Below are 23,546 nucleotides of genomic sequence, written 5' to 3' on the forward strand. Positions count from 1 at the left end.
AAGGATAAAAATGGATATCAGTTGCTATGACAACGAAGCTGCCTCTTCCACAAGAACAGATTCCTGCCTCTCTGCCTTGTGGCGCCAGAGATATTAAGCCTCTGTTAGCCCAAGTTTCTGCCTGTCATGCAATTATCTTCTTCTTTTTTTCTTTTTTTTTTAAAAAACATTTTTTGTACGTTGAGACTTTTGCACTGAGGAATGCCCTTGATTCAAAGAGCTCAGCATCTGTTTTTCTCAGATAATACAGGCCAGTATTTAAAAAAAAACCTCACTGATCATTCGGCAACACTCGGCCTACCTGTTTCCAAGACATTTCCAGTTTCTCATCGACTCTTCTGTCAAGCTTCCTCTGCACTATGCTCCAAGTTGCGACTGTGTTTCTGAAATTAAAGATGGCAGCTGGAAATTGGCTCCTTTTTATATGATGCAAGAAGTTATGAACCCGTTATAGTATACCATGAGAACATATTTATACAATATGTAATATTTACATTTAAATAATGTAAAGTAATACTAACAAAAATAACTGAGTCTGATAAAACGTTGAATTTTTTGTGACAAACTATTGTCACTTCTGGCTGGCATCTCAGTTCCGCTGAACAAAAGAGTTGGGAAATGGAAAACTTCAGAAATAGGTTAAAAAGCCAGTTGCATAGTCTTTGAGGGATCAGGAAATGTCTTGCAGCGTGTGGGTTTTTTCATATTTTGGCTAATCTGTCAGAGGTATAGTTGCTTATCCCTGTGACTCAAATTTAAACACCAAAGCAATAGTCTCAAACGTAAAAACAATGTTTAGTGAGGGGCACAAACTGGGGATATGCATGATCTCAAATTACTCTCAAAATGATTCAGTTACTGTAGCGTTACTGTATATTTGAACATTTTAAAGCTACAGCAAAATCAGCATTTGAATTTCTAACTAAAAAAGGTCTTGCCATTAGGTCCTGGAAATGTCCCCAAATCGGTTTAGTATGTCAATAGTTCTTTACTTACGACACTCAGTTCATAACACGTCCTCCAACCTAAATGACCACATAGGTCATTTGTCTGATACGACCCATGGGAGCGTTTCCTGTGTTAACGCCCCTACGGGGGCAGGACATATGCCACAGAGAGACTGTTAAAAAAACACTGTTCAAAAATAACTAACTAACCATTTTATGATGTGACAATGCTATGGTAAAGGTTTATTTGGGTTTAGGTACAAAAACTACTTGGTTAGGTCTAGGGAAAGATCATGGTTTGGGTTAAAATAAGTACTTAGTTAAGGTTGGAGGAACTTTGTCGTCATGGTCACAATAATAAGGATGTGATCAGGGTTATACTTCGATTGTGGTCATAGTTAAAAGAAACAACGCTGACTGTCATTTGTAAACGAGAAATGAACAGCGGTCTCCTGTGTTGAAGGCCCATGTTTTGTAGACCCATCCATCCACCCAGCCTTCCTCCCAACGTGGACTTTGTTGCTCTATAAAGACATGACCGGACAGATCACATGGCCGCTAGACGTCGCTCACTAATAGACGGGTCGTAATAAGCTGCTTGCACAGACGACCTGTGGGGTCCGGTGCAGCTAATACAAGCGCAGCTAACATTGACGAGGACTGTGTTCCATTGACAGTTTCAGTTGGGTCACCTAAGTGGAATGCAGCCATTGTCAATCTTGTTAATTACACTTGTGATTTTTCCTGCTAGGGCAGGTCAAAATGTCTGTCGTACAGTATTTTGACATGTCATTAGCTAGGTTGACTTCAGAGAATGATCCCCATCGACGTCTCTGGGCATTGAGCTATCCATGCAACAGTAAGCTGGGCAGGGTCCCAGCTGGGGGCTGAGGAGACTGTGCTCGGAGAGAAGGAGTCCTCACACCAGGGTCTGTGCAGAGCTTGAGCAGTGGAAAGATCAGGCTGGAAAATGAAACTTCAGCGAGCTTTGCATTACAGCCCAGTGCCAGGGGGCTTTTTGTGGGTTTTACCAACACACTTGTAATGATAGTCTCTGGCAGCATAGGAGCACTGGTTGACAGCATCCTCTCCTGCTGAAGAGGCGCTGAGCTGCTTCACTGATGGTCTCATGTTCTGATGGGGGTGTTGTAAACTGTGAGTTATATTTCTATAAACAAGCAAGGTTTAGTAGCCAGAGCTGTTCTCGAAGCAATAATGTCATGCCAGGTATTTTTTCCTCCAGAAAGCTTCATTTATATTTCAGCTGTAAAATGTTCCACTCAGTACATATTCTGGTTACAATTCTTTTTAAAAACTAACTTTAAGGGAACCATATCAAAAATGTTATGGGTTTGTGTTGAACATCCAAAGACATGACAAAAAGTAGATATAAAGACTTGAAATGATATGTTTTTTATTAGAAACTGTGCACTTAATCAAGCATCCACCTCGTGAACAATCATTTGATCTGGAATGTTTAAGATTCTATCAGGATGTTGGAGAAAAACTGAATTAAAAATAAGTAGATCCAACAACATGGTTTGTAAAAAAGAAATAAAAATCCTAGAGTTCATCTTCATGCAAAGTTGGATTCAACAATCAAATAAGGTTAAATTAACTTCAAATATCGATGTGAAACAAAATCATATCACTGTAGGAAAAGAACTTACACAGTAGAGTCCCGTATATGGCTACTGATATGGGGCTGAACAGAATTTGTCTTCTCAATATACAGCGAACATGGCAGAGATTGTGAAAGCAACCATATCTTCTACAAAACAGGTTTATACAATACTTCAGTATGTTTTGGGGGATATTTAACTAACCACAAGATCTTTCCCTAACCTCAACGAAGTGCTTTGATCATTTTTGTTTACCAATGTGCCTCATACTCAAAAAGTACAATCAGTGGTTGTCCCTGTTATTTTGTTGCTGATGAGGACCGTATATGGCTTTTGGGTTTGTCCAAAGTTTTAGTGCATACAGCAATCACTCTGCATAAGAATATGAGATGAAACTACAAATCTATGATAATTTCATGATAAAAAATAATCATTTACTCCCAAATCCTGCCTGCATCCTCTCACTTTAGGCCTATTACTCAAAAGATTTGCTGGCAGAGAATTGTGACTATTAAAAGAACTTCCACACATGAATCACTGACAATCACAGTGGCACAAAACAGGTTTATGTTTACAATCCTATCCCTTTCATATCAGTAATTATAAATCATAAATAGCCAGACACTGGCTATGGAAAATAAGCAAGAAATGTAATGGCAGACTTGCTGATTGGGACTGCCATGGCGCTCTAGTTAACACCAACAAATCCACACTGTCCACCAGAGTTGATACGACTGTTGATAAGCCAGTAAAAAGCTGTGATATACACATTTTAAACGATGAGACAAGTTTTGACATGATGTGTATGAGACTGAGTTTGTGTACATTTAAACCATACTGTAGTAAATAGCATATGAAATTATTTGGACTTGAACCTTGCTAAAATAATTAAATTAAATAAGAAAATTTACAAAATAATTTGAAAAATAAATAGTGAATAATGCTTAATAGTGTGCTTGTGAAGCAACATGCTCTTCTTCTTTTGTCATCTCATAAATGCTTTGCACCTTTAACAATAGATTCCACTGCTTTTACTGTATTTTTACTATTAATACTGCACTGATCATTTTTATGACCAATGAATACATATGCTAAGGTGAAAGGGGTCAATGACCCCCAACTCCACAATTTTATGTTGCTTTTTAGCCCCTTTTAGCTCACTGTTTAGGTTTTGAAGTGGCATATTTAGTGTCTGTATGCTTCACCACTGATCAACCAGCCGAAGCAGGAAGCTGTTTTCAATGAATTAGCTCAGAGAAAAAGCTAAAATGCCAGATTTTATTGTCAGGGGCTGTTGGACCCCAACACAGAGCTAAAAGGAGAGCAAATACTGGACTTATATTTGTGATGTGGCAAAAAACACAACTTCAGTGGGATGATATTGTTACTCTTTGTCTATTTTTTTGCAAATGTTAGCCAAAAATGTTATAAGGCAATACTTTATACTACTGCCCTCTGGTGGCCAAAAAATGATAAATGCATTTCCAAGCATGTGGAAATTGCAGGGTATTTCAGTTAATGAGGTTTCTATTTACTATCAAAACTCTGATACATTACACGTGAACTTCTTAGAATTCCATTCTAAACCAAATGTTTCTTATAGTATTCAATAATTATCCACCTAATATAATCAATTGCAGTTAATAAGTAAGATTCCTTTGAGGAAAAACAACTGACTGTACAACCCCAGCCTACCTTGTGCTACTACACAATGTTCCTTTTCAGTATTACAGCAATACTTGACAGCATACATGTGTAAACAAACCATTCAAAGTTTTGTCTTTGACTTCATGTAAATATATCAAGCATTCATCTCTGATCTGAATGGCTTCAGTGTTAGCTTTTAACACCTCCCCACACCATGTGCATCTTTCTGGTGATTTTAGCCCCTTCCCTGTGTTTTTCCTTCTCAATATGACATTTTCTCTTAGCTTTTCAAACAGATGTTTTCCTGTAATTCCAAATGATATCACTGCAAAGTGACGCTGTCAGCAATACACTGTATCACAAGCACGCTAATGTAGCTTCCTCGGTTTGTTTGTTTGTTGTTGTTTTTTTATTACAGCTTTTTGACTTGGAATGTTTCAAAGACTCTGGAGGTCAGTGTATGATTGCAGCCCCATACCTGTAGTCACAGATAATAAAACAACTTTTACACTGTAACAATATTATACAAGTGTGTTTTTGCATTGGCTTGGACAGAAAAAAAAAGCCACTCTTAGATGGCAAAGACAGAAAGAAATATGATATAAGCAGAACCGTTCACTCAAAAGATATATATATACTTTTATATCAAGAGAGTGGGCATTACCAGCAAAATTCAACACATTAAGAAGTAATCTTAAATAAAATGTATGTGTTAATGTTTATGCATTTACTTTTCATTTGATTTGTATGTACAATGGCCACATACTGTAACTGGAACCATACTTTCAAGGAAATATGCACTCTAATCAAAGTAATCACACAATATGTCACCATGAAACCATGAATATAAATATACATACACATTTACAAAAGCCAGGCTTCTCAAAAGTGCTGCAGATGGTGTAGAAAACAGGCGGAGATAGAGGATCACACTGCAATCCAGGACTTCACTCTGCAAAGGTATGTGTACACAGTTGCTGGAGGTATTTGATTGGTCTCTTAGTCCCCAGACCAGAACCCATTAAAAGTGGTTCCTAATTAGAGGGGACCATATCCTTTATAACGGGTTCTCTGTTTAAGTAGGTGGCCCAGTAGACGAGATTGAAGGTGCCAAAGAGAACCGGAAACAAAATCCTTGACATCCTGTCAATTTTGCTAACGCTGTTGAATGTCTTCTTGCTCTCTTGGGCTTTGCCATCTGTTTTGGCCTTGTTGGGATCCGTAGCTCCACCTTTGGCGATGGTTGGAAGTGTGCCGGAGTCCTTGGTAATGTTAGGCGCGTAGTTAGCCACTGCTACAGCGTAGGCATTATTCTTCTTGACGACGGATGCCCTCTCTTTTTTCTGTTGAAAGACGACAAGGATTAGGTGCGCCGTAAAAGCAACCTCACTTGTACCCATCTAATCCATGAATCCAAAGTACATGTAAATGAAGAGACGCTGTGGCAATGGGCAGCCACCGGTGATGGATGAAGCACATTTTGCAGTGTCAGAGTGAAGGGCACCGAAGGCCAACTATGTCAACAGTTTGTTAAGGGTGCCGTGTAACTTTCCACATCTTTCCAACAGTCCCAAGGACGTCATAAGCTTAGAGCATACAGAAGACAGACTGATAGTCACACACCTACGATAAGCAGGAGGAGGAAATACAGCTCACATAGGATCTGGTATTCGTAAGGATATTTCCTAATACACCATACTGATGTGCTCATGTTAAATGTAAAACTATCCTTGAAATGGAGACAGCCTGTGAGATTAGACAAAACGTCCTCAGACTTACTGAGTTCAGTCAGTTACAGTATACTACTATATCCGGCCTCATAGGGGAAATGAGTTGTAGAAATCTGAAGTCTGAAAATGTTGAAGGAATTTTTTTTAGCTTAGCTTTTTCTGCTCTATAATAGAACTCTGTCTAGATACCATTTCTGCTGACTTACCCACACCATGAATGACAGGATGAAAAATGAAGTCAATGCATCAATTTTTCATTGTTTTGTTGACCAGAGTTTATCGTTTATCATCATTTTTTATCAGTTATTCCAGGTAGTCAAAGCTCTCTCAAAGCTACTTCTAGCTATACCGTCAGATGACATAAATGTTTTCTATATTCTTACAATCTTCACCTGTGAATGAAAATTATTGACATTCATTAACATCTTCTGTATGTACTGCTATCAGTCTGCATCATATAATGCAAAATTTTGTCAAACTTTTATATAAAATCTAGTTTGTAACACAACACCTATAGAGGAATTTTTCAAAAAACATGTAAAACTGTTTCTTTGTTTCTTTTGTAAATCCTGTGACTTAAAATCTGCTTTTCCTTTTTTAAAACCAAAGGTCATGACTAGGGTTTAAATCATTTTGGTATGGCCAATTCCCCTGATTTATGGTCCTTGCTCCTGATCAGCATAATACTACATTATAAACTCTACTCTGTCTGCATCTATTTAAAAAGGTCTGCTTTCTACATAGATAAATATATTTAGCACATTATTACTTTCTGCTTGGTTTCTGCAGTATGTCAGTATTTTGAATCTATGTCTCTCCCGTCTATAGAAGGTTTTGTCTGACAGCTACTTTGTCACAGTTGTGCACCCTTAGACATTCCCCTGCAGCAGTTTGAGTGTTAACTGCTTTGCTTTAAGGCACATCTTTAGTCGAATGAGAAGAGTGCATCAATGGCACTTTAAGGTTTAAAACGATTTTCATTTGGAATGCTATTGAGTGGTTTAGTTCTTTCAAACGGCAGTCTACTGTATTTGGATTACACGTTATACATGAACCCATGTTGTCATGATGTAGTCTACAGGACCAGTGTTGGACAGATTGGAATTTACGGTGAGACACTTTGTCTCCGTTTGTGGAGGGTTAAAGCAGTCAATATCAGTGCTTCCCTCTGGGTCCAACAAATGTTTTTAAACCTCCGGTCCCCAATGTGCAAGTATTGCCTTCTGCAGTACAATGCTAATGAATTCTTTTTGAAAATGGAGCCTGTCAAAAGGACTTGTTTTTCTCCTCATTACCTTGTCATTCACAACACTCTTTCCATCCCAAGCCCAGCCGCGCTTTGTGAAGTAATTGACAGTGGCAAACTCAATCAAAGCGGAGAAGACAAAGGCGTAGCAGACGGCGATGAACCAGTCCATGGCAGTGGCATAAGCAACCTTGGGAAGAGAGTTCCTTGCACTTATACTCAGTGTTGTCATCGTGAGAACAGTAGTTACACCTGGAAATACAAGAAGACAACAGCATTTCATTTGGTAGTTATCATGAGGCTCCTAAGGAAAAGATGATTTTATATGATACAGTAAACAGTATACATAACAAATGAAAAGAAATCAAAACAATGAATCACTTGATATACGTCGGCAACTTTTATTCTCAAAGAATGGGATCTACTGTTTTGCCCTTTTCAGAATAAGCGTTAGTCATGAGTGTCCTTTTTGTCTTTGCAGTCTAAGGTTACTACTAGCCTACTCTACGCTAATAACCACTGACCTTCAGTAACGCTTTAGCTGTTTGGCAGGTTTGAGTTTGTTTGCCCAGTTTATTCTGGACTTCTGTACCTGTTTTTTTTTCTTTGAGCTAACCAGTCTTAGGTCATTGTTATTAGTTCCACTTGGCTTACAAACAAGTCCAACAGTAGCTTGTCCAACTAGGTTAAAAAAGCACTGTAGCCTCTAGTAATGTCCCTTCTTTACTCTTTATCCTGTTTTCTCCTGCACCCACCATTTGTCATCAACGATGCCGACAAAGGCATCGGGGGATCATGTGTGTTGAGATCACACATTCATAACACTGGGCTTAAATTACATTAGTGCCTTTGGGAATTGGGGTGTTTCAATAAAAATACAGGTTTATTGCCTAAAAATAACTTAATAAAAGAGAAGAAGAATGTGGTCAATGATGAAGTCATATACTTACCAAACACAGTCCGAGCCGGCACTGATTCTCTATTCAACCAGAAGGACACTTGGGAAAGAATGACGGTCATGATGCATGGGAGGTACGTCTGGATGACAAAGTAGCCAATCTTCCTCTTCAGATGGAAATGAGCTGTCATCACTGTGTATTCACCTGTGGACACAAGAGTCGGGGTCAGTTTAAAGCACCACCGCTTCAGCTGCTTCTACTACCAATTATAATTTGGTATGTGAATACTTTTAATGAACTAATGCATTTAATGGATGTATTGATATATACAGTAATCTCTGCGTTGTAGCGGTCACATGTCTCCCTCTGACGATATACAGTTTAAAGTAGCATGATATGAAGATACTTAAGTAACGTACGAGTCTGTCAAATGTGTGTCACTGCCTGTAAATCGGTGGAGCTCTCCTTTAAGATTAAAAAAAACAAAACATTTATATACAGCTGTTACTTTTACTGTCCATCTTTTGCAATAAAATCGGGTTTAAATTTCATCCTTTTATTTACCCGAGTTTTGTATTCCCAATTTCCATGTATTATATACAGATATATATATATATATATATATACATTTTCCCAGCTCTACTACTCATACATATATTTACTGCTTCACTGCTCAATGAATAGTATTTTATTACAAGAGCAGTAAAAAGTAGCATCCTTGGTCTGGTTTTCATAAAATCAATGAGATGTTGCCATTAATTTTAGCCTTCTTGTTATGAAATTAGGCTGAACTATACTGATTTGTTAGAATGAATGGCAAAATTTATTGTTATTACAGTAAAGGATACTCCTCTCGCCTCAAACTTTTTCATAATAAAACATGGCAAGCTAATGGCTAAATACTAAAATTTGTATCCCTGTGGATTTCTATTAATCCATCAAAACCGTCAGAGAAGATGGTTCTCTAATAGTCAAATAACGATGCAAGCGCAACCCCACACCTCCCTTTGTGCCCATGTAATTTACTTCAGTTGAAAACTATATTTTTATATTACCATCTTAAAGAATGCAGAGTTAATAAACCAGAGCAGTCATAGACATAGATTAGACGGCGTACTTCAGCTGTTAACAGTACATATTTGATATAATAATCTATCCGTACATGGAAAAGTAGGCAGTATGATTTCCGAGCCACCGACCAAAGCCTAATAGCTGACAAGGCCATGAAACAGTGCCAATGCTGCAGTAGCAGGCAGGCCAAATGGAAGATATCTCAAAGAGAAGCCAAGATTAGACATGAGAAGAAAAAGACGTGTTACCCATGGCAACAGAACAGAGAAACATAGCTCATTTGCTGCGATTCTGAAATGAAGGCCTTGATACACACTGCCACTTGGCAAGAGGAAAGTCCTTTTCAGCAGTGGGAAGGGGGGAGGGGGTGTCAATTCCAAGGACTAATCCCAAAAGATTTTTTATTCCTTCTTTTTTAATAGCAGGGTAGTTGTATTGCCTGCGTTTCCAGCAGTTATGTGAGGCCGTATTCCCTCTGTCACCATAAACACAAATACACACATACACAAACACACACACTAACTCAGGCCCTGGAATTTAGAGGAATTGAGTGCACTCTCAGCACCCAGTGGAGCTCTATATCTTCTGTAATTTAATTTGCATGCCAGCCCCGTTGCCTGCGTTGTGGAGGGGAGAGGGGGATGACAAGCAAGGAATCCACTGGTTGCGACTGAATTTTCTCTAGAGGAGCCTGTGATCGCTTCACTGAGAGGGAAGACGGTAATTATGGCATGAAGATGGTATGGTAATCGTGTCATGTTTCCCACAGATGTTGGAAACAAGGTTCCACGCTAACACCACAGGAATACCTCACTCATTCAGGACACGTATAGCAGGTTGTAACTGTCCGACAGAGGGCACAGACTCACATCCGACAACGAGCTTTGCAAATGGGCACTTCATGGGAATTTATAATACCTGTATTAACTGCTGCTACACGTAGTCCAGTATCATGTTTTGAGAGGCTCTTTTATATAAATGACCTCCTGTAATGTCTTTAACATAGAGGCAAAACTAAGTAAATGAAATGGAAAGGGTCTCCTTGCAAATACCGGCATTGTTTGAGAGACTACATTAAAGGGAAACTACAGCAGTTTAGCACCGCACTTCCAGAAAGTTGGGAGGCTTGCAAGAGACAAATTTAAATAGAATGGCTAGAATTGGAGCGGCAGATGAAATATCCTGACCTGTAGCACCTAATATAAACGCTTGATCCTACCAACAAGTCCTCCAACCTAAACGACCATATAGGTCATTTGTCCTCAACCCTCTGAAACGACACATAGGAGTGTTTTCTGAATTAGCGTCCCTACGCAATAGGAGATATGCCACAGATAAACTGTTAAATAACAAACCATTTTATTAAGTCTAAATTAGTACTTTGTTAATGTAAGAGGACCTTCGTCGTCATGGTCACAATATTAAACATGTGGTTAAGGTCACTTGAATGTAAACATATTGTTTTGGAGCATTTTCTGAAAAGACTGACACTGTCTGGCCGCTAGATGTTGCTTAAATAAAACGTAACTATGGGTTGTAATTCTGGGCTATGTGGTTGTTTTTTATGGGAGGACAGTCTCAATCCTACATTTGCCATAATGCAACTCCATACCGTCCCTGTCGCTGACTTTTAAACACCTCCAGTGGTGAACACAGGTTTTCTGGTAAGAATCTGTAGTCTCCAAAGCCATGCCAAGATTGCTTTGATGACAGCATCAGGGTTATCTTCTCAGATTTGAGAGCGCTCCTTCCAGAGACGCCGAGGACGTTATACAACTATTTTCACAGGCTGAACAGTATCACAAGTGTATCACTTTGATCAGGACAAGCCGTAGAGCGCCACTCTAAAAGACCATCATTTAGAACCGAATAGGCCTTTAGAGGGCAGAAAAACATCCACATAAGCTGACACATACATAGCCACATAATAACACATTTAGCAGACACAGAGCATTATCATTATCATATCATTGTCAATTCAGAGATCAGAAGAGCCGCCACTGTGATTTCGGAACTCTGAGTGAACAGTTTTAGATGAAATCTAACATTTGATTCCATGTTAATATCAAAAATAAGGATTGATGCAGGTGTAATTGGTAAGTTAATGGGACTACCCCCCCACACTACAACACACACACACAACTTTTTCTTTACAGTGGCTATAATCAATCTTTTATGTTAACAATTACTACTATTATATAAGTAAGTAAGGTGTTGCTTGTAGTGACAAACCGAGAGAATTATCTCCTCAGTTCTACAGAGTGTTTTAGCCTCTTTCAGCTTATTGTTTTAGTCGTCTGCCTGCAGCTTTACTGTTTTGGTTCACTCTCACCGCTCTCCTAGGGTTGTTTTCTGCTGCAGCAGACAGTAACACTAAAAAATTGTTTTTAAAAGCAAACAACAACAAAAGCGAGTGAGATTCACAGCAACTGCTATTTGTAAGTGCTTGAAAGTAACACGTCGAACATGACTGTGTGACAAATAAATGTATGGCTGAGTGGTGGGCTTTTTTTGTAACAGTGTGTTGATATGTTCACTGGTTTATGCAAGATGTCCGTCCCTGTGAAGCCCAAGAGCACATTCATTCTTGCCAAATGACCTAGTTTGCAAGTACGCTACACCAAACACTGACACACTAGTAATGAATGATTAATTTAAAGTCAGCCAATCAGATAATGTGGAGTGACTAGTTAGACAAGAGAAGCAGTCACTGGCAGGCATGCTGCCTTCTACTGACGCATCATACAGCACTTAACCTAGATAGGAGCATTTAGTGCATGAAAGGATATTCTTACTCAATGAAATTGAAGCAGGGATTCCCTTGATAGTGGAATGCAGTCACTGGGGAAATACTGCTTACTGGTAATTGATACCTAAAGGGAGCAGTGGTGGAGCACTTGACTCAGGGACACAGTTATAAAGTCTGTTTTTCTATTGTAGATGCATTTTTTTTCTGGATGCAATTTTGAAACTATAACACAAAGTTGTAGTTATAATTTAAACCTGTTTACATGACCTGCATTTGAATTCAGCGATCATTTTTAGATTTGAGATAATTGGTAATTTTTATTTGCTCTATTATCAAGATAAAGAGCCTATTCACGCTGCATGAATTTCACACGTCATTTCAGTAAATGTGGTCTTTCATTGTGATATAAGAAAACAGGTCTAGATTTGAGATGTTTTCGATGCTTTCACCCACACTATCCTGAAACACCTAGAAACCTCAGCATAAAAAGTTCAAGGAATGAAAACTGGAGCAGCTCGTGAGAAAAGGAAGACTGAAAGAAGATATCTAACTCCACAGCAATACTTTACAAACCACCCACTCCTCCCTCGACTTTACAGTTAAAGTCTGGAGGTGATAACCCCATGGTCAATATCCAGGGACAAACTTCTCAAACTCTTTCATGATCGTCAGATGCAAATCATTCTTTAAATTTTCTTAAACCATCACGTTCATAATTCCACCTTGATCTGATTTTCCCCTCTTAAAAGTCTATATCAGTGGTTTTTGCATTTTTTTGAGCATTTTTCAAAGCAAGCTCCAAATTTCTGCACATTGATTGTCATACCGCATTTTCATACACATACTGACAACGCTGGCTGCCTGGAAGAGATAAAAACACATTAATCACACTGCAAATATAAATTATAGATTTGAAAGATGGTTTCAGTAATGTTATGCATAATCTTTTGGCCAAAATGGACTGAAAAATTAGATTAAAAAAAGCACTGGTCTCCCAATAATTATAAGACGCCTAGACATTTCTCACCATTATTGTGATTACTGCTATCAACGTCCTGCAAGAACTGTGTTTCAAAAAGTTTCTTCCATCACATTTTCCTCAGCTAAGTAGTACTGCTAAAATTAGATCAGTGCTGTTGCTCAGTGACATAGAGAATCATACAGGCTTTCTGATTTCTCATCTACTGCAACACCTTTTTTACTTGACGTAAACAACAAACAACGGCATTGTTCCAGGCCGTGTGAAATGCTGCCGAAACTATTTTTAGTATGGTTAGCCAGGAACCCTTAACCTGGCTGCCAATCAGTTTTGGATGATTTCTTATTATTATCAAAACATTTCACAAGAAAAAGCCATGATTTAAGAAAAATCTGTAAAAAATAGAAACAGATTTGAGTAGCACAGCTTTTCTTTCTTTCATGTATCTTTAATCGTCACAGGACCCCTCAGATTTAGTATCTTGCGACCCCTTGAAGGGTCCCAACCCCCAGGTTGGGAAGCGCTGCTTTGAATCACCTCTGAAGCCCCTTTATCGCTCCTGTTTCTATTTAAAGCTTGCTTGTTAAGCCCTTTGTGACTTCTGTTTTGAAAAGTGCTATATAAGTAATTTATGATTAGTTTATGCTTATGCTACCATGGCAACATGCATTGTTGCTATGGCCACATGCGCTGCGATAAAATTGTGTGTCTGTTGAAATTTGCCTCATCTGTCAGGTGTATTTTGAGGTCCTTTGGGGGCTCAGTCACAAGTCTTCAGTTATTCTGACTCCTTACACTCACACTATTATTATTATCATGTATAATAATGACAAAACATCTCTTTGTAATGTTGCATTAACCACTTATAGCACAACATTGTCCCCCTCTGCTGTAACAGTTGCCCAAGCATACCCAGAGCCATCACATCTCACTGCACTGATCTGGCGGCCTATTTAAAGACCATCTTGTTGGTTCACATTCACTCCACGCTGACGTGTGCTTTCTGCTGTTACTGCTGCTCCACTCCACCCAGCCTCCACCTGCTTCAGTTCTGCTCTGTTTGTATGCACCCTGGAGGGCGTTTATTTCTAAGTTAATAACCACTGGGGGATTATTTGCAATGGTCCCTGCATGTTATTTATCTCTGTACTGCGTATTTCATTCTGTTACACTGTATTGCCACAGCAGGAGGCCTTTCCGAGAGGAGAACCATTTTGCAGAGACGATTTGTATTTCCATTTTAATTTGCTAATTAATTTTAAAAACCCTGTAATGTGATAGTTACCAACAGAAATACAGAATCAGAATCAGAAAAAATGTATTGATCCCTGTGGGGAAATTGCTTTGTTACAACCGCGCAACATGCGGTTAGGGAGTAGGAGGAAGTAAATTAGTAAAAAAGTAAAAACTTCTATGAAATAGTAATATTCACAGTAGGTGAATACAAAAAGTGTACAAATGTAAATGTGCAAAAAGTAATATGCAAGGTAGAATTGCCAGGCCCCTTTAACATTAGCATACAGCTCTCTTCTGGAAGCGAACTAAAAATGAATGGTAAACAACACGAGGTAGATGAGAAATTCCCTCACCTAAACCCTAAAGATCTCACATATTAGACATCTGTCTAATTTCAAGTGCCGTAGAGTCACCTGAGAGGATACTTTCAAATGTTAACACATCTTTGATCCAAATATGATCCCTTCAGTTATTATCCCCAGGTTTAAACATTTCCTCTTCTACACTTACACAATTCTGAGAAAACCTGAACACAAGAGCACATCACTCTGCAGTGTGGTCTTATTCTCTCTCCAGTGGCCCCCCGTACATTTATGCACCGATTGCAAAGTAAAAAGAAAACAGCTCCCCACCGTCTCTCATCTCTCTAGCAGAAGCCATCTGGCCTCATAGAGTCTCAGTATTTAAATCCAGACTAAGGCCTCACTAATTCACCACAACTTAGGACGAGTTTTTGATCTCATCTTTCATGCTGTCAATCTCATCTTCACACACACAGAAACACGTATAGTCTCGTATATACACACTCAAAATCTGGCCCCATTTCTTGGAATATGTATTAGTGTTTACATGAAATGTGTTGCTTCTGTTTTTAGACGTCATTATCTCTTTCTTTTATGTGTGTTATGGCATGTGTGTAGTTTACAGTGATAACAGTGACAGATTTAGCATTCAAAATGCTTAGTAATTTTTCAAACAATATGTCCTAAATACTCATACAGTAAGTAGACAAAAGTAGACTTCTCATTTCTAGCTGGTGACCATGGACTTTGACAGCTATTGTTAGCATATCAGTTGTAGCTAGCTACCTGATTAGGCTAAAACTGGCTTACCATTAACATTAGAGTTGCCTGAAAACACCACCTCAATCTGACTCATTTTAAAACTAGAACTCTGTCAAAAGGTCTAGAGTGTGCCCATGATGGCTACATTAACGCTCAGATGCTACAAGACTGAGACCAAAGTTGAAATGTCCCAGGAACATGGTCAGCATCTTCACCATTTGATGATACATGAAGAAGATGTTGAACTATAGAAACACCATTGTTCCTGTATTGCAGAGTAGAGCTGTTAATTCCAGTATTAAAAAAGGAAAAAAATTATATTAAACAATCATTTTGTTCAAACATAAACCCGTTTAGCTGCTCAGTTTACTAGGGCTGTAGCTTCCCAGTCGACCGGTCGATTGCTTGGTCAATATGCTCTCGTCCAACCAAATTGTCATTTGTTGGACAATCGCTGGTGTTACTTTCATCAGGAGAAAAGAGGTACATCAATAGCCTTCCACAATTGAGCCATTATTTTCATGTGAACATATCAGGATTGGCATATTACTATTATAATATGTTATGCTGCAAATACTAGCATTTCATCTTTATTTATAATTCATTTACGTTAATAAGGCTACCAGGTAGAGTGCACTCAGTGCACTGTGGCCGACTTAGTCAATCTAGAGATTTTTTTCTTCCCCACATTCAATCGATTGGTTGAAGAGAAGGTACAGTTTCAGTTGACCAAGATTTTCTTTGGTTGACTACAGTCCTACAGCTTTGTTTGACAAGCAAAACAGAGGTTAGATTTTTGCTTCATGGCTCGTATATTTCACGTTTAACGTAACAAGAGAAAAGATTTTTAGCAAGAGGACAAACCAGTTTGTTTAGTGAATGTACTGTGAGTCTATCTCGAATAATGAGTCTGTCTGGGCTTGCTGGACTGTAAACTTGCCCATATCCAACAAAGAGCTGCTAATGTTAGCCTAAACTCTGATACATTATCCAGTACTGATCAGTGTTGCCAACTGCTTTCAACGGAAAGTAGTTAAACTTGCTTGAAAAGCTGCTAGATGTCAATCGACGTCACAAAGACATGTCAAGAATAGAGAAGATTCAGACACTGGGATAAACCCACTCTTGTGAACTCTGTATTTTAAGAAAAAATTGTAGTTAAATAAATTGCAGCTTACGCTAGAGCAGAGAAAAATAAGGTTTAATCCACGTCTTGCACTTTTGCCCATGTATTTTTGGAGAGGCTTAAAAGTCTTTACGTGTAGAGTATTGCTCTTACTAGCCCCCCGTGCCCACCGCTTCAACATGTGGAGATATCCAACGCCTGAAACACCAGCTGTGCCTAGTAATGGTTGCTAAACTATGACTGGATTGGACTGGAATAGCTGTTCAGTTTAACAAACAATTAGTTAAATATAATTTCAAAATCATCCTTCCAAACATTTTTTTAAGTTCATTTTATGTTTTAAAAAATATTTTAGAACTCTTGACACAACCAAAGTTAATTATCCTGTCCAATAATGAGCTTGTCACTGTTGGATTCACTTGCTAATGTCTCCTGCAGGTCCATTTGGGTGAAATGCCCTATTTTCAATGCACACCGAGTCATTCACTTTCTGGGCTGAGACCATAGATTTTCTTTGTCATTTCACGCGTCACTGCACTTTGGTGAGACATTCCTGTGTCTTTGGGCACCAAGAGATGACACTTAAATCACCGAAGAACACAGCAGCCGTTCTTTTCTCCTGGAGCCCCTCTGTTAGTGTCTCAGCTACAGACAGACAGATGTGCTCCCTTATGTTTAGTTCTGCATCAGCATCACTCGTCTGTTTTTATCGACATCCATTCAAAACCCATCCAAAGAAACTGCGCTGCATTTAAACGCAGCAGCAGCTCACCTGTCATGCTGCTTTTGGGTCCCCAGGCCAAGCTAAATGCACATTAACAATATACAGAACAAAGTAGGGAATTCAAGATGCATGAATGCCAAATCCCTGTTTAGTTGAATCTTTGTCATGCAGAGGAAGCCAGAACAAACATTTCTCAGCATTTTTCAAGCCAAATAAAGTGAGTAACAAAAAGACAAAACTTAGCAAGCATTTCACAGTAAGCTACGGCCGCCTCCTGCAACATGTAGGAGGTGGACAAGTTCAACATCCACCGAAACAAGCACAAAATCTTCACAGTTTGATTTTCACATTGGAGCTGTTTGGAACTGAGATAATAAAGATATTTCGGATCCTGATTCCACAAAATTAACCGCGCAAAACAGTTTTCAGATTAGTGGTGTGTTTGCAAAGGCTTTGTCGCTAAAGGGTGAAACAGCTGTTAAATATCCACTTTTTGATGTGTGCCAGCTGGTCACTATCTAGCAAAACCCAAACTATTTTAGCTTTGTAATTTCTAGTATTTGAAAACCCAGGCCTTTCTTTCCTCTTTTAAGATGGAGAAAAATTTACTGGCTAGGACGGAGGTGAGTAGGAGGTTGAGGAGTCAAGAGGTGGATTCAGTTCTCCACAAAAGCTTACCTGTACTCGACTTGATAGTTTCTTGCCCGACCGTCTGTCCGAGCAGGTCATACTGGTTCAGACGGGAGCTTTCTCCTTCCACTACCACAGAGTCGGAGGCATTTCGAGTCCAGGCATAAGTCACTTCTGAGATTGTGTAGGCATCTAAAAAAAAAAAAGAGAAGAGGATAAACCCATACGGGGATAAATCTGGGGCAGCCACAGCTATTGATGATTTTTCGAGAAATTATTTCAGTGACCCAAATGAAAAGATCCCACTATATTGTGTTTGATACTGGGTTTCTAGAAAAAAGAATACTGTAGAGAGAAACAATATCTCAGTGGTTGAAGATGTAAAACGCCAACAAGCAATCGATGCATAGTGACATTTACCCTCTTCAATCAGTCACAGCATACATTGAATATAAAATTTTAAAGCTTGTCTGCGAACCTAAAAATGTCTGATGAAACAAAAAAACTGATTTTTCTTTTCCCTCAGTATATTCATTTATTGAAATATGCTGCCAATCAGGTCAATTTACAGATTGTTTTATTGTTGCAACAGGGTAGTAAATGGTAGTAAAGAGATTAATGTAAAAACTGTAGGTCACCACATAAATGCATTAAAAGTAAATGGGACATTTAATGAATGTGAGAAGTCAAGGCATTTCAGACATGACCCACCATGTACTGATGATCTGATATCTAATAACACCTTGTTTTTAAACCAATATCTTAGAAGCAGCTTAAAGCAAAAATTCATCCAAATGTAAAGAAGCCATGGCAATTGAATTATGATTAAAACAGATTTAAATTCACAAAATAAAAATATTTGGATGAGTCCTTTACCCATATTTCCCAGTGACATTTCCACTCAGTCTTTTATCGGTCAGTCTTTCTGTTTAATTGTTGCTGCATAGTTTGTTAAAAGTTGTAAGGCTACTGCCAGAAAACCGAGCCATGCATCCCAGCTTCACTCAGTTCTTAGGCTGCTCTCATGCCAAAGAACCAGTGAGGAGAAAAAAAAAATAGAAAATAGCATTTTACTTAAAGTTCCCTCAGGCGCTATCATCATCAGAGTTACTCACAGCTGCCAAATTTTAGTGGACAGGAATGAAAGTCCATGGGGAAATCCTCCAGATGCATTGGGCACTCTGCATGCACAGTTAACCTGCATCCAATTCACAGAAAATTAAGGAGACTTTGCAAATGCATGAAAAGTAAACAGCACAGATTAGGCACGGTCTCAAAAAAAAAAGAAAAAAAAAGAAACAACTCACAAGCCTCATGCACTATTCAAGACGCTTCCCATCTGTACTGCCTTGAGACCAAAATAATTCCTCTTAACTGTAATCAGCAGAGCAAAGTAAACAAGGTACTGCAGAGACCAGCACAAATCAAGACTAGTGTGCGACTGTGATGAGATTGCAGGTTAGCTATGTGATAAAAAACTGTCTTGTATGTACTATTTAATGCATTATTCAACCACTGCAAAAATATATGTCCTTATTTTATCATTCAAATTGATTTTCTTGAAAAAGGATGGCGCGTTGCAAAAAACAGAAGAATACATTTGAACAGACAGGATTCACTGGCATTGCTGGGTGTATTTCTGTAAGGCCATCACATACTTTTGCAAGTGAAGTGATCTATCCAAGTCAGTTTTTAAAGGAATAGTTCCACATTCAGGAAATTAGATTTGGTTTATTTGGCTTATTGTTAGCTGAGAAGACTGGTAGCACTCTCATGTCTGCACACTAAATGCGTAGCTACAGCCAGCATGTGGTTAGCTTAGTTTAGCACAAAGACAGGAAACAGGGGGAAACCTTTTGCCTGGTTCTGTCAAAAGGTAATAAACTCACTACAGGCAACTCTAAAGCTCACTATTTAACACATTGCATCTCATTTGTTTAATCCGTACTTTAACTGAAGGGTGAAAACCCAATGTGGTTTTATGGGGTTTATGTGTCGGATGATTATTAAGCTAGCGGTCTGTTGGCTGTAGCCTCATATTTAGCACGGAGACATGAGGGCGGTGTCAATCAATCACAAAGTGAATAAGTGTATTTCCCACAATGTCTCAAACATGAACACAACTTTTACTACAACTTTTTCTCAGGACACACTTCTGCTAGAATTACCTCATGGTGTACAGCAGTGTTCCGTCATCTTTGATCCTCAACAGTTTATTAGGCATGGTCATGTTATGAGCCACAGACTTTTTCCCATTGTGGAAGAAGGTGTCTGGGGTCCAGATCTTACTCGCCATTAGGTTGTTGAGGGGCAAAATGTTCATCGGTCCATGAAATTTCAACCTCTCATCCTTCCAACTTTGCCGGAAAAAAACATCTATGGTATACTCCTGTGGGCAGAGGAGATAAATGTATTTAACGTTACAGCTTAACAGTTTTTGCTTCTATTACTTATAAATCTATTGTCATGTTTCAGCTTTCACTTGTATGAAAGTGAAGGTCCCTTTCCTCCTCGAAAAGTGGAAAATAAAACACACTGCTCTTTCCACCAACGTGTTTTATGGGAGCCTTCAAGCAGCAGCTCTTCACAACTGACTTCACCTGCCACTTTAAAACCTGGGCACTGTACGGCTTCCTCTATTTGTCAAAGCTCCATCAAGGAGGGGCCTGCGCTCTCCGCGCTCCACACTGCTCTCTGAGCCTCTGAGGCCAAGACAACCCCTTGACCTACTACCTCCGTTGTCAAAAGAACCCACAAGAGAAAGGATTTAGGGCTGTGAAATGTGTGTCCGTGAGAGTGAGTGTGTGTTTGTGTGATTCACACACGGCAAGTGAGAGTGAGAGAGAGACATAAATTCCACTGGAGGTTTTTTTTTGAAAAGCCTTTTTCATTTGGAACTTGGGACACTGAAACAGTCCACTGAAACCAAGACTAATGAAATTCTTTGAGGGTATAGCAGGTCTTACAGTAACATAATCATTGTGGTTTATTACAGTGCAGGTCTTGTTTTCATAGTTTTCTCCATCTTTACTATTGGTTATGATAATATTTAACCCACCAAAGTATTCTCTGAGATCAACAAATGTCACAATGTGGGAAATATGAGCAATCAGATGATCCCACAAATTCTAGACAAGCCAACTGTAGCGCTAACAACTCTAAACCATTTTAATAGAAGTGAAAATGAATGCAAACACAGGAAAAGTATGGTAAACGTGGGTCAAAGTGCTGGAAGTTGGTCTGTAAACTGTAATAATTAAAGCAAAAATAATTCTAAATAATTCTGGCTAAGCAGAGTGATAGTTTAAAGGATAAATTTGATGATATTTTATATTATCCTTACTGTCAAAAAAACCAATGACAAGAAAAGAAAACCAACAATGAATTAAATCCTACCAGCAAGTATTGCCAGCGTAGCTCAAGCCTGATATTGCTTATTCCTCTGTGCCATAGAGCTCTAAAAAGAACTTAATGAGCCACGCCATTACACTGGGTAACATGCGGGTGAACAGGGGCACTGTGGTTTATTGTGAGTCGATTGCACGTAGACCGTCCCGCCGTCATAAATACTCACTGGATGTTACATTTCAATTGACAATACAAAAAAAAAAAAAAATCAAATCAAATATGACCAGCCTTACATTTCAAACTTGTCTCATCGTCTGACCTGCTTCTGATTCTTACCCCATCTGACTTCTTTTTTTGTGAGATCATAGCCGTTCACTTGGTGATTACAATGTTACCATTAGGAATGATGGCCAAAATATGAAATTGAGACCCAGGTTGTACAGTGTTAAACCAAAATGATCTTTTAATGCAAGGTGTCACTACACACACCACATCTTGTATTTGCTTATTTATAAAACTGCAGCCAAAGACTATAAAGCTTTTTGGCCAACGGTTTAAATAGACCTCTAGCCCCTTTGGCTAATGCTCGTGAAGCTGAATCCAGTATGTCTTCTTTTTCTTATCCCTATTTTGTTAGACGATTTTGTGCATTTTACTAATTAATAAATAATAATTTTTCAAACCTGAGCATTCACTGAGATGATTATACCCCCCTGATTTCACAGTTTAGACACATTTCTGGGCTATATGCTCCAGTGGCCGTCAGTAATGACCTCTGCCAGTGGAACTGAAGGGGATGATATTTTCCTGTCAGCTGTTTGTCTATCCAACTGTTTGTTTGTGAGAGATTTTGAAAAAGAGACATCAGAGGTGATTTGGCTGAAATTTAGTGGACGGATCACGGTTGGGAAAAATTAGTCAACCAGATGAGGGTGGTGATCTGGATCTGCTTTTATTTTTTTGAGACCTGTTCTGCATAAATGGGGGTTTATGTTCAGCTGAATGCCTTCTAGTTTACATATCTTTCAGACACCTCGGCATTGAACTCCAACATCATAACTGTTATATCAATAGATCAATCACTTGGAAAATGGGCCTTCAATAATAGAAGGGGCGTTGATGATATGATGTGAAGGTGGGTGCATGCTTCAGAATGATAAACAGGAAAGCCCAGGATAAACAAAGGAATGACTTGAATAACAAGAGGACTTTCAATAATTTATAAGATGAAAATTGTCAGATGAATAGGCATTGTGCTGTAGTGAGGAATACTGGTCCCACTCCAGCATCATCATGTGCGTGTGTGGAGAGAGGGAAAGAAAGAGAGATGATGAAATCATGAAAGGAGTGGAAGCCCTAATGAAACTAAAAATAAAGCAAAGCAAGCATATTTTCTTCCTTTAAGTATGAACAGGGAGTACAAGGCCGTCTTCTGGAATGGTGCTGTTCTCTAAATGTTTATACAACAACAAAGATACGGGTGAATAATTAAACACAATGAATAAATATCCGATATCTGCTCTCACCATGTCTGTGTCTGAAACTGGTCCAAAGCTGGTGACGTAGATGTTTGTCTTTACCTCAGTTACCCTGTCTGGATAAGAGACAACAAATAGAGGCATCAAGGCACCAAATGAGAAAAAAACAAAGTCAAAATGCTGTTAAAGAAGAAAATTTAAAGGCACTGAAGTGGGTAAAATGGGATTTGTGATTTCTGTCTTCTCTTATCTTTATGGGAATCTTGTTTCATAGATTTTTAATACAGGCCAGGAAAGCTGACAGAATATTCTGTGCTAAAAGCTTTATTTTTCGTTATTTTAAAGAGAAAACAAAGGCAACTGAAGGGGTTTCCTGTGGACTTAAATCAGCTTAAGAAACAGTTCTCCTACAACCATACTAGAGCTGAACTAATTTACTCTTCGTTCAAACTTAACTTTTCCTACTGTAACTGCTTCACATTAAAAGCAGGCAAAACAGGATGGCTTTTATTGTGTAGTGTCACAGGAAATGTGATTTTGGTACTGAGGTTGGCGCCGACCGCAAACGTTCGTCAAAAACGTGCCTGCAAGATTGGACCCGGTCATTTTCAGCATTGTTTGACAGAGGATTCGTCTTTTTTGCAGGGAGTCATGGAACAAGAAGGAGCAGCCACAGTGAGCTGTTAGCGCTGCAGGCCGAGCACCTCCAACTGCCTAGCGAGAGAACATCCTCTACTTTGTCCTGCTGATGAGTTGAAAACTTCTTCCACCATGTGCCTCAATATCAATATGGCAGTTGCTGTTACCACCAGTTACACAGGTGTCGTCCAATCAACCAGGACTGAAATTTTACAGATTAGTTTAAATGACAAACACTACCACGAAATTAGTTTAAATAAAAAACAGAAAGGAATGTCTCTTTTAAAAGTAAATTCAATAGGATTAATACATCATGTTCTGAGTATGCAGCAATATTTAAAGATGTAATGATTCCATACAGTCATATACCTGGTGAAGGTCAGATTTAACTGTTGCTGATCTTCCTCATAA

General features: G+C 38.8%; 1 protein-coding gene across 1 annotated transcript in view; it reads right to left on the bottom strand.

Moving 5' to 3' along the window:
- Nucleotides 1-5,208: 5,208 nt before the first annotated feature.
- The window catches only part of LOC120785205 (gamma-aminobutyric acid receptor subunit alpha-2), a 28,008-nt gene continuing 9,670 nt past the window's right edge, over nucleotides 5,209-23,546 (bottom strand). Inside the window, exons 3-9 of the mRNA XM_040119700.1 lie at nucleotides 22,545-22,612; nucleotides 19,839-20,059; nucleotides 18,786-18,868; nucleotides 17,719-17,862; nucleotides 8,143-8,295; nucleotides 7,242-7,444; nucleotides 5,209-5,559 (exon numbers count right to left, since the gene is read on the bottom strand). Coding sequence (XP_039975634.1) covers nucleotides 5,251-5,559; nucleotides 7,242-7,444; nucleotides 8,143-8,295; nucleotides 17,719-17,862; nucleotides 18,786-18,868; nucleotides 19,839-20,059; nucleotides 22,545-22,612 — 1,181 coding nt within the window. The 3' untranslated portion in view covers nucleotides 5,209-5,250. The remainder of the gene's footprint in view (nucleotides 5,560-7,241; nucleotides 7,445-8,142; nucleotides 8,296-17,718; nucleotides 17,863-18,785; nucleotides 18,869-19,838; nucleotides 20,060-22,544; nucleotides 22,613-23,546) is intronic.

Source organism: Xiphias gladius, chromosome 23 (assembly GCF_016859285.1).
Source record: "Xiphias gladius isolate SHS-SW01 ecotype Sanya breed wild chromosome 23, ASM1685928v1, whole genome shotgun sequence".
Classification (NCBI taxonomy): Eukaryota; Metazoa; Chordata; class Actinopteri; order Istiophoriformes; family Xiphiidae; genus Xiphias; species Xiphias gladius.